The 12,878-nt window shown below is 38.3% G+C and overlaps 1 protein-coding gene across 1 annotated transcript; it reads left to right on the top strand.

The window, feature by feature from the left end:
• The first annotated feature begins 7,062 nt into the window (after positions 1 to 7,062).
• Positions 7,063 to 10,435, top strand: slc10a3 (solute carrier family 10 member 3). The gene has a single exon (XM_028809874.2). The coding sequence runs from the start codon at positions 7,414 to 7,416 to the stop codon at positions 8,797 to 8,799; it is 1,386 nt and encodes a 461-aa protein (XP_028665707.1). The 5' UTR covers positions 7,063 to 7,413; the 3' UTR covers positions 8,800 to 10,435.
• The last annotated feature ends 2,443 nt before the right edge of the window (positions 10,436 to 12,878 follow it).

Raw genomic sequence — 12,878 nt, 5'->3', positions numbered from 1 at the left:
AAAGTGTATACATGATCCATAAAAAGCAGCTATATATGTTCTTGCAAGACATCTTTGCAAATCCTATTATATTCTTGAGAAGATTTCAGCAGGATTTAACAAGATTAAATAAATCCTATGAGAAAGTGTTCCACATGACCTGTAAGACACACCATGTACTAACAGAGCTGAACTGACAACCATTTATGTTTTCTTACAAAACACAGAGCATTGTTATTAATAAATCAATCTGTACAAAGCACAGAGGCACAGCGGTTAAAGTTGCTGTCCTACCTCATACAGGACTCAGCTCAGTTTCCAAAATGAGGTGACTTCTGTTTGGCGCTGACTTGTCTCTCTTGCAAAATGTCATGCATGTGCATTGGCGGATTTCCATATAGGCTCTTTCAAGGTGTGTAATAACCTTCCGGGACAAGATGGGGAATCATCGTTAACATTGACATATCCTTCTCTCTCCACAGTGCCAAGAAACTGCTCCATGTGGGCAACTGACTCCACCCTTTGCAGTTTACTCTCCATAAAAGCCCAAGCTTCCCAGAATGAGTCATCACTTTTGACAAGATCTAACAGCCAGACAAGGCTCCACTAAAGAGTAAACTAATGTGTGGCTAACCATCCAACTGCTTTAATTTGATATTCAGCCCTGATTTTGTGGGACACATATGCCAAAGAGTGTTTATTTTTTATTCTTTCAAGTGTTTTTATAAATAGTGAGGGTTAATATAGTATTGAATGACCCTGTTCTTCAATTGCTATTTATCTAGTACTTTCAAAATGATATTGAGTATAGATTTGAATGTGTCAAGTTTGAGGCACAATGCTAAGTTCAAATGCTTGTTTAAGAACTGGTAAATCATCTTGGCTGGTTTTATGTATACTCCAGATTTCCCAAACATCTCAAAGAAATGAATGTGAAGTTACTTGTCATTACTAAATTGCCCCAATGTTAGTGTCCACATGAGTTGCGCCCTTCAGTGTACTCCATTACATTTAGGATTGTTTCCTCTCCAGTACACAGGATAGCAACATTGTACTTTAATAAGTGGATTCAGAAAAATTAATGAACAGTAAGCTCACAATGCCTACCATGGTAGCTCTTCTAATGACAACCAAATTGTGGTATGAAGGCTTATATTAAGAAGGCAATAACTACCATCATTACACTAAATGTGACTTTTCAAGGACAGTGTCTTCAGTTTAATAACAGCCATCAATATATTAACGCCCATAATATAAGGAAAGGAATTTGAGTATTGTGCTGAGGTTGTAAGCAAACTGGAAATATTTCCATCATTATATCCATGTTCAGACCTTGTCAGTACATAGCCACAGTCTCTGAGATCCAGGGCTCATTTAGGCAGGAAATCCAGTGACCAAAAAGATGTTTGTTCAGATTCTTTCTGTTCTAACTAGTTAAAGTCATGGAAGACTCCAGCTGAAAGGTATAAAGCATATGCTGAGGTCAATTCCAATAAATTACAGGGTTCGAATAAACACATCTGTCCTATACACATTCTCTTAGTGGCAATTTAGCACCATGAATAGGACTGTGAGGTGAGTCTGAAACACAGAAGACAAAGAATACAGACGCAAAGGATGCAAATGGTACCCTAGTTTAAAACTAAATCAACCACATAATATGATGTAAAGCTAGGTTTTAAACTGGCACTTATTATTACTGTATTTCATGTCTGTGTCTATACAATGTGTTTAAAAAATTTTACATTTCTTACAGGAATAGCTGAATGCATATACAGAATTAATTAATAATTAATGCAAAAATATTTAAGTGTTTCATGCTAGACATCACTAAATGGACAAGTTAAGCCACAACACAATATGGTCTGTACATAAAAGCAGAAAAAGGTGAAAAAAGACATTGCACTGTTTAAGCAGAATATTTCCTAGGCCATGCAGGGGTAAAGATTTCTAACTGCTTGCCCATAGGCCATGATAGTTCAGTGGCAGAAACATTTCTCTTTTAGTACAGAAGATGTTTTTATTTATTTTTATTCAACTCTTTAGTGAATTTGTAGTTTACCACAGTTAAGATTAATTTGGACATAATTATCATCTATGTATGAAGCATATGACTGACTTGTTCAGTTACTTACATGCAAACTGATTACCCACAACCAGGGAGTTACCAGGCTGGGTGCCCCCTAAAACTAAATTGTGAGACACTGAGAAGCCCCACATCTGAAGGCTGATTACTGGGCACAAAGAGGCAGTCAAACTGCCAAATACTAAAGGTCAGAAACTGGATAGCTGTTTCTGTTCTTGTCCTGAGCTGAAGGATTTAAAACATTGTCAGAGTTACAGTGCCATGAAAACATATATAGACACCTTCCTGGTTTCTTCTATTGTTGCAATTTTTGACTCTGAATGTTTTCAGGTGTTATATCAAAATCTAATAATAGATAAAAAATCATCTGAGTAAACAAATGACTCTTTTAATACTTCGGTCATTAGTTGAATAAACAGAGGTATCATGTAAAATACTGAGACAAAAAAGATATGATATAACAGAAGCCAACAGTGACAAATGCTGTACAATGGCAAACAATGTGAAAAACATTTATGGAAAAAAGAAAAAGATTGTCTCATTACCCAGGTAGGAAAACATGCTACATGCATTATTTTTTGCTAAAATAATGTTAAAAAGTCTGAATTAGCATAAGCCGCCCCAATTCAGGCTGTTCATAAGAAATGCAAAGATTTACTTCATGAGATAGAAGTACATAATAAACAAAAATAGATGTGTCAGATATTTGAAATATTAAAATGTGTGCTTCACTTTAAATGTTTAAAGTCTAAATATTCTCGATTGTAATAGAAATTTGTAATTTTTTTTGATAGGGTTCATAGAGGCTAGATTACTAGCAAAGAATCAAAGATCAAAAGATCAAAGGTTTAAAAACATACCATCCATCCATTTTCCAACCCGCTGAATCCGAACACAGGGTCACGGGGGTCTGCTGGAGCCAATCCCAGCCAACACAGGGCACAAGGCAGGGAACCAATCCTGGGCAGGGTGCCAACCCACCGCAGGACACACACAAACACACCCACACACCAAGCACACACTAGGGCCAATTTAGAATCGCCAATCCACCTAACCTGCATGTCTTTGGACTGTGGGAGGAAACCGGAGCGCCCGGAGGAAACCCACACAGACACGGGGAGAACATGCAAACTCCACGCAGGGAGGACCCGGGAAGCGAACCCGGGTCCCCAGGTCTCCCAACTGCAAGGCAGCAGTGCTACCCACTGCGCCACCGTGCCGCCCCTTTAAACACATACCCTGCATGCTTATGCTTGAAATTTGTTATTTTTAACCTTTTGGAAGTTGTTCTTAGAAGGCCAGGACTACCAGTAAAAAGTTACATATCAAAAATATATTTGTGATTAGCAACCACAAAACAGCATAAAACGACACTCCATATGCTTATGTTACTGACCCCCATTCTTTCAAAGCTTTGTGAAAAGGAGTACCTTTGGCCCTTCGTATCCCATTAGGAGGTAAATACCTGGGGTTGCTTGGTGGGGCATGCAAAACTTCAAGCCCTTCTGATCATTTTTGCTGAAGACACCTATTGGTTTACTCTTTATCAAAACTATAGTTCAAAAATGGCCTAGAAATAAGGTTTGTTTGTGTTTAGAAGTCCAAAAGTTGGGGGAAACTCCAAAACGCGCAATGTCTTGCATAACAACACATCAAGTCAAATCAAATTGATTAATGTTATGTGGGAGTTTTCTCATACTGGTGAGTCTGTTATTTCTATTAATGCAATGATGCAGTACATATCATAAACAGGACACGAAAGCCTTATGGGGATGACTTTTTTCAACTGAAAACAAGATTCTTGATCAACGAATGAGGAGGTAAGGTTGGTCTTCAATTCAAAATGTCATTCCCATTAAATAAACACAAGTAATATAAGATTTTTTTTCCATTGACATTTTTCACATCATTTGCCATTGTACAGCATGGATCATTATTGGCCTTAATTTTTGTTTCTTTTCAGCAATTCTTATAGACACTTGTTTTTCATATCATGGTCTTACTTCATGACTCAAATATGCTCCAGTTTCCACTCATGGACAGTTGACTGGATATTCCCCTTAAGAATTTAGATTTCATGGTTTCTTCGATTGTAACAAGTCATCAACGTCCTTATGCAGCTAACCATCCACATACTATTTATCTCACAACTAAAAAATTTACTGCTATTCCAAATATTTTCCAATTTGAAATTATGTCTCTCACTGTAGTTCAATGGAGTCCCAGAGGCTGAGAAATTGCTTGCTATTATGTTCCAGACTGATAAAACAACTTTTTTCCTGATTTCTTCATAACTTTTCTTTGTCTGAGGTATGACATGCTTGTTTAATTCTGATGCGTGTAAACCTGATCGTAAGGATAAAAATTTATGACAGTTATTTTGAGCAGGGGCTCCCTGCAATAGGGCTTCTAGTGTACAATCAACTGACTCTTAATTAGCCATTTAACTGTGTGGATTTAACTAAAAGGCAATTTCTTTATCATACAATGATAGCATACATTCGAAAACATTCTTCATTAAATAATTGAAACACATTAAAAAAAACTTATTTGTTGGCCAAAGTGACAATTACCTCACCTTAGATTAAACTTGAAGTTGACCTGAAAATATTTATTGTCAAAAATATGGAATAATACAAGTGTTTGGATGAGATTTCTTAGCTATTAGCTAGCCATACAAGTCTGATGCACTGAATTGTTCCCTCTCGATTATCAAACATCTTATGTTATAATGTGTTAAAAGAGGAAATCAGGAAGTAGGCAAATACATTTTTACAATATTGTGTAAATGAAAAATATATAGGTAAACATTTTTTCAAGTTTATTTTATTCTGCCTTTCCTCTTTCAATTCAGGCCCTAAATTGGAGGTACTACTGTAATAAAGACACATTACTTTTCGCTATTTTTTGCCATCACGTTTGTAGATAAGCACAAGCAGTCAGATGCCACCTTGAGAACATTCCGTTTATCCACACATTTTCTTAAACTGATTTTTCCACTATGGGATCAGTAAACACATGCTAAAGACCTGAAACAATGCTGAACAGAATGCCATGTTTATATGAGAACTCACACAAGTGAACAGAAAACACACTCTTACATGAGAAAAATAGTACTAAAATTTTTATTTCCTGATCCCTTCTGCTGTTACAAACATAAGTCAGAAACACAGAGGGCATATTTTCTTATATTAAGACTTTTGCTACTTCATCTGTAAATTATTAAACTTTTATTTTCCAGTGATGCCCCATAGCCTCCAATGTAAAGCACAAGTGAGGGCAAGATTTTTTGTAAATATATAGAAATTGCTTAATTGTAGAACATGATTTCATGTTGCATATGCATACTGTATATACCATGTTTATAAAGAAATAACTTTGACTTAAAAAATACTAAAATGATCCTTTAAGCCGAAAGAATTCTGTTAGATCTACTTTATCAATGACTTTGAGAATTTTAAAGACCTGGATAAGGTCCCCACATAGTCTTCTCTTATCGAGACTAAAACAGGTTTAATTCTCTGAGTCTGTCAGAGTAAATATCCTTAAGTTCAGAGATGCATCGGGTTGCTTTCCTCTGAACAGGTTCAAGTATTTCAATGTCTTTTTTGTAGTGTGGTGACTAGAAACGCAAGCAATACTTCAGGTGAAGTCTCGCTAATTCATTATGTAGCCTAAACACAATGTCCCTCAATTTATATTTAAGTTTTTAATATGTAACCTAACATTTTATTTTCCATTTTAATTGCTTCTACACATTGCTTAGATGATGAAAACATTGTGTCTACATAAACCCCTAAATCCTTGCAATCCTGTAGGAGTGTGTCTCCTATCTTGTCCAAGTATTTACCCAGTTCTGAAGCTTGTCCAGGTCTTTTTGAATTACCTCAGTGTTTCCTGTTCCTCCAATTTTAGTGTTATCTATAAATTTCACATTCTGGAATTAATGCCATTTATATAAATAACAAAAAGACCCCTGAGGAACTCCGCTGATGACTTCTCTCCATATGGAGCATTCTCTTATTATCTGTACTTTCTGTCTCCTGTCAGTTAACTAACTTGAGATCCAGTTTTGTAGGTCTTATATTAGAACAAGCACACCACAAACTTTTGAAACAAAAGGCTCAAACATCAGTGGATAATACATGTTGACAGGCTCTGATTAATGCTGTCCAAATTTCAGTGTGTTTATTAAGATGTTTTACTATCTTAATGAGACAGAAATTATATAAAGAGCTAAAACAAATGCATGTGACACCTTGTCATCTGTGATGATTTTCTGAGGGACTACTGTTTCGTCTCCACCCAATCCAATATCTTCAGGCATAACTGCCTGGATTGGCATACAGTACAAAGTTTTTCATTCCTATTAAATGCGGAGGCCTGTTGTTAATGGCAATGGTAACCTTTAATCTCATCAGTTTTCCTCTGGTTTGGAACGGTCTGTTACATTACATAGCACCTTTTACAGACAACACCACAGGACACAACTGCAGAGCTAACACGAATAAAACAAACCGACAAAGGTTAATGCAAATTGATTTCCTGTATACAACTACAGTAAGTATGTAAAACATTTATGTATGTATGAGCATCGTTCATTTAAATTATGCGTAGCTACAGAAAACGAAAGCTTACCGTCTTCATCAATGCCATCGCAGAACGTATATGCAATATGATTGCGCCTTATTTATTTTCCAGAAGAGATTAAACAACTTAATATACGAACACGTAACGACGCTCAAAATCAATAATTAACTGACAGGCTACTATAAAGCCAACCGATTATATGACCATTTCAATTAAAATAAACGACAGGGACATTTCGTTTTCAACTAAGATCTTAAACCACGGAGAAGTGATTTACAACCTCGAAAATACACAAAACACAAGTTACATGCTCTCCACACGAGAACTTGTAGCGTGTCGTCTCGCGCTTTTGCGTCACACGCCAGCATCCGAGGGTTACCACCAAATGCGCGTGCACGTGAATCAGTTCAGGGGGTGTGTCCGTAAGAGGCGCGTGCTTCTGCTTGTGTGTGTGTCTGAGGCGGAAAGCGCAACTGAGAGAGAAGAAAATCGAATCGAATGAGAGAAGCACACGCATCGATCGGCTGCTGGCTGTCTTCCCGGAAGCAGTTGCCCGCGGCCGCGTTTGCTTGAAGACGTGCCCGGTTCGTTTAGTCCACTGCGGGAAATATCCATCTACTCTAGATGAGTCGCGTTCCTACGGCGGCGAAGGAAAGCCGACGCTGTGTTAAGCGAGCGGCTGTTTCAAGCTGAAGGCTGTCAAACTGGCAGGAAGCACAGACCTAAGCGGCCGGACCGGTCGCCTTTTGTGAGTGGGGATGATGGTGTCGAGGGCGTTTCTCCTGTGTCTCTGCTGCATCTGGACCCGGCTGGCGGATGGATTGGACGCGTTGAGTAGCGTTGCGCCGCAAACAAGTGACCCTAACGGCAAAGCGGGACGGCCGGACTTCAGCCGGTACCTTAATATCGGAGACGGGACCTCGCTGGAGTTTGAGTTTCCCGAGAAAACCCGCGGAGTCATCGTGGTGTCCAGTAAGTACCGGAACGACTCTTGGAAGGAGGCTGTGAGTGTCAAGTCGCTGGACACGAACGTTTTGACTATTTTGAATGTGAGTGATAGTGGCAGTGTAGGTGTGGACAGGAGTTACATAGTTAGCTTCCAGTCGGGACTGGCGGGGTCCGCTCCACTTTTGCTACAGCTGCTGGATTTGAACAAGGATGCCCAGCCGGTAGTCATCGAGGAAAGGCGGGACTATATTATCAAGGTGGCCCCTGATGACAAGATGGGGACCCCCAGCTTCGGTGGCCTGGCTCACTTCTCAGAAAACCCTTTGCTTTTTGCCCTTTTGCCTTTGATATTCATCAACAAATGTGCTTTTGGCTGCAAAGTGGAAGTGGACGTCCTGCGGGGTCTTCTTAAACAGCCTCACCCAGTTTTATTAGGAGTCGTAGGCCAATTTCTGGTCATGCCGTTATATGCCTATGCCTTGTCCAGGATTGCCTCTCTTCCCAAAGCCTTGTCCTTGGGGCTGGTCATAACCTGCTCTGCACCTGGGGGTGGAGGAGGCTATCTCTATAGCCTGCTTCTGGGTGGGGATGTGACTCTGGCCATATCCATGACCTTAATTTCAACAGTTGTAGCCACAGGTCTGATGCCACTCTCCTCCACCATTTATAGTCGCCTTCTCAACGTCCATGAGACGCTTCATGTGCCGTTTGTGAAAATTCTGGTCACTCTGCTCTTTATTGCCATTCCAATTTCCACAGGTATGGCCATTAAGTGTAAACTTCCAAACATTTCCCGTATCCTGCTTACTCTCATTCGCCCATTCAGCTTCATCCTGATTATCGGTGGAATTTTCATGGCTTACCAGATGGGAGCTTCAATCCTTGCCAATATCCAGCCACAAATAATACTCGTTGGAGTCACTGTACCAGTGTTTGGACTGTTATTGGGATATGTAATGGCAGCAGTTGCCAGACTGTCCATACCCCTTCGCCGAACAGTAAGCATTGAGATTGGAGTACAGAACAGCCTGCTGGCTCTGGCTGTCATGCAACTCTCATTCCGCCGTGTGGAGGCAGACTTTGCCTCTCAGGCTCCATTCATTGTGGCTCTCAGCAGCACCTCTGAAATGCTATTGATAGTAATTATTCACTTTATTTATAAAAAATTCAAGAAGACAAGCCTGACTGATGTTTGATTGTTTTGTTTTCCCCCCTTCCCTTCATCCATTGATGTCTGGCTGAAAATTGAGGGAAAGAAATGCCATGAAACCAAAGACCTTTCTATTTTCATTACATGCTATGCACAATGAGAAATTAAAAAAATATTTTTTTATGGTTTTGTATGTGGAATTTGGAAATTTACCTTAATGTTTACAGACTAATTAAAGAGCTTTGGAGAGAAAAAAAGTGGGGTGATGTGGGAATGCTGGGCTTTAAGCAACATTCACATACTTGAATTTAAAATGCACCTGATTAGGCGATGAGGTACGTAAGTTTAAATGAAATAAAATCAAGAATGTGCTGTTTTTTTGTGTAAAATCCTTGTGCATTTTCCTTATTTATTTAATTCATGGAATTTAATTTGTCTTTTCTATTGAATCACTGGAATGTTATTTGTTAACTACATTACTGTTTTTTTTTGTTTTCACAATATGTCAGGAATGTACACAGAGATGGAATTTAAACCAATACTTTTTTGTCAAATAAGATGCAACAATATTGTTTTTTGTTTTTATAATACCTCTTTTTTGGCATCCAGCAGGTTCACCACTTGTGTGCTTGTGTTTTTTCCAGCTTTAGAAGTGACCAACTACTGTGTACATATTATAATTTGTCATATTGTAAACACTTTTTAAACTATTAGAATTTAAATTTTTCATTTATTTTCTGGGTGTTGGGTAGCGGGTGATTAAATTTATCCTCTGTCATCAGGAAATGAAAGCCAGGAGCCGAGCTATTCCATTGCAGTCCTCTTAGTTTGCTGCTAGATGACCGTATTGTACTGTGTCCCACTTAGAATAAAAAAAAAAACTTCAGTATCTGAAAGAAAATTTCCGTAGGAAGTTTATTTGATATCCTAAAATGGGTGTAAGTTTTTTTTTTTTTTTTTTTTTTTTTCTTTGGGATATGATCCTTCACATATTAAATTGTAAGCAAGATGATGGCAGGGTGTTTCGCACTACTGGCGGTGGTTGGTGAGTAAATGACAGATTTGTAATAAAATTTACAAAGCTTAATATTTTTTGCTTCCATTCCCTGCCACCAAGAAAAGGAAATCTGATTTTTTTTTGTCTAAATTGCTCTGGCTGAACAAGCTTTGCAGCACTTTTTGTGAACTTGGGGCATCTCTCTTTCCCTCCTGCTCTAATTGGTTCCAGTTGTGCATTTCTTGATCACGGAAGTCGAATCTCTCTGTGTGTTCTGAATCTATTCATTGCAGTACTGCTTGTGCTAGAAATCTGTGTTAAGTATTGCAACTATATATAAAAAAAAAAAAAAAATCATAAACGTGACTTTTTACATGGAGGAGGGTGTTTCACATGTGACACATTGGGAAGCTTTAGAGAGAAGTGTTTTCACACTCTTTAACACTTTAATCTTACACAGTGACAAACTCTAGATCTGCATTCTTCTGTTCCCATTTTAATTGTAATCTTGTAGAAGTAACTGGAGCCCTTTGTATAACACAGTTGTTTTGTCTGCAGTTGTTTTCTTTAAGTGCTTGAATTTTAACCCTGTCAGCACTAAATGTGTGTTCTGAATATATGGAAACTGTCTTTTCAGACGTCCATCTGCTGAAAACATTATAAATAAATGGTTAGCTTCATTTACTCTATAGGTTCTGATCCATCCATCTGTTGCCAAGCTTGAAATCTTTTTCAGTGCAGGGTACTGGGAAGGTTGAGACTGTCCAAGCAGTATCTAGTGCCAGACAAGAGCTCATTTTGAATGAAATGTCCCTGTATTTCAGGACATAATCACAATAGATGAATGTTAGAGATGTTAATTTGCCTAAACGTTTTATATTTAAGATGTACAGAGACTCTATGAGGCCATAAGGTGTGTGTGTGGTGGGGGAGAGACCTTGCTGGGGACCACAAATGAGTTTCAAGGTTTTGAAACAGGTGCAGTAGCCATTAGGTTGCTTAATGGGATTTTTGCCTAATGAAAAAAAATGTTAGATGTGCAGTTACCTTTGATAAAATTAAATTTTAATGCTTATGTATCAGTCTTACCTGCTGCTGCTTTTAATAGAAACATGAGCAGCTCTAATCCCACAAAGCCAGAGGGTGTCCTAATTTTTTTTTTTTTTTTAAACAAATAGCTCTCTAATTGCATTGTCTGATTTATACCAATATCGGTTAACTGTAGTATATTGACCCCAACTTGCAAATTAACATTCCAGAATTGGATGAGGAGTTTAAAGGTATTTGCTCAATGTATAGATATTTTTATTCATTTTGTTAATCTGACTGTTAGCCATAAAAAGGCTTTCCATTGAGGGCTATAGCCATATACAGGAAAGTGGATTAACCCCAGCTATCACTTTTTCAGCAAGAGTTTTCTTGTTTATTGCTGACCATTCAGGATAATTTAATCTTAAATTGTTTAAATTTAGTGGTTTTAGAATGTGTTTAGCATGTAAATGTTTTCTTGTGTAAGTTATAAAGGGGTTTTTATGTGCTTTGTGAAAGAGATGACATACAAGAGAGAATCGAATGTAAAGGCAACACACCTCTTAAAATGGGTAACTGTGAGCAGATGAACATAACAGTTATATCACTTTTCCATATACTGTAGGCTTGTTGCAGGTTGATTCACTTCTTGTATCGTTACATTAACTTTATTTCTTGGGAGAAGAAGCTTTTCGGGTGCTCCCGAATCCAGGCATGTACTGCTTCCTTAACCCTCATCATCGGAGGTGAACCTGCAATTACATAGAGCCTCTTTAAGTGGACCAAAGATGTGATAGTCACATTGTGCTAGATCAGGGCCATAAGGGGAAAGTGGAAGACATTCATATTGCAACTGTTCCATTGCCCACACTGTTGTGGCCGCTGCATGGGGACGTGCATTATAATATAGCCATAACCTCCAAAGGCTGTTGCTTGTGCAGATCAGTAAGCTGTTTGGGTGCCCACCTTGTGCAAACTTTGCAAGACCCAAAGTCATAATGCACCATGTCATGCAGATGTATAGCTGATATCCAGATGTGTAACAACAGTGGACAATATAATATGTTGGCCTTCTCTGATGAAGACATTTTCCATGACGATGGGGGCTTGTGTGTGCAATGTTGATGGTTCACTGGATCAAACTTCGTCAATTATACTTGTTCTTCCCAACATAAAATTTTCTACCCATTCATAAACTTTTTGTTGTCATGCTGTTTAAACATACTGTTCCATGCTGATCTGACATCCTTTGCTGAATTTAGGTAGGTTTCATGCGTGTTGTTCAACAATGGTACAATCCCAGAGCATAGCGTCCATGTTAATTTGCTGCAGTGTGTGTGTTTGAACTACCCATAAGCTATAGCAAACATGTCAGTTTCTATCCGTTGTAGTTACTGCGTAATTTTAAAATTGCCTTACGTTTTGATTTACCCTTGTATAAATTGTTTAGATATTTAACGTGTACAGTAAATGGGGTAGGACAATGGAACAGATGTTAGCATTGCTGTCTTATAGCTCCAGGGTTTAAATCCCTGCCTCTACAGTGCTTTGGCTGAGTAGTCTGTTTCTGTTTGTGCTTTTGGTGTTACTGGTGGAAATTCTTCAACTTTTCTTCAATATACCAAGGTCAGTTAATTGGCCTGTTATCGGAGAGTGTGCTCTATGCTGGAAGGGTTCCACCTGGATGCTGCCAGGGTGAACATTGTTTCCAAGTGACCCTGTACTGGATAACTGAGTTACTGTATTAAATGGATGGATGCATTTAAATGAATATTTTTATATAAGTTCCCATTTTCAAAACCAAAACGTGTTCACCAAAATTGATTGTAAAGATTTATAAAGTAAATGGCTATGTGACTCTTAATTACCCTGCTACTGCATAAAGGCCTCATTCTTAACAAAATGCAATTGTGATATGTGAACAGTAATTATTTCCCCACAGAAAAAGAAGACTCAGATATAGAACAGAGTACAGCAGAGCTCTTTTTATTAGTTAGTTTTTAGTAAAGTGAAATTCTCCCTGTCTTATGCACATCCTGGTTGAGATCTTGATCTACGTGGACTCCTGCTGAACATGTGAAATTTCTTTGTTGTTGCTC

This window comes from Erpetoichthys calabaricus, chromosome 9 (genome assembly GCF_900747795.2).
Source record: "Erpetoichthys calabaricus chromosome 9, fErpCal1.3, whole genome shotgun sequence".
Lineage (NCBI taxonomy): Eukaryota > Metazoa > Chordata > Cladistia > Polypteriformes > Polypteridae > Erpetoichthys > Erpetoichthys calabaricus.
This window is presented reverse-complemented; position numbering and strand designations above follow the sequence as displayed.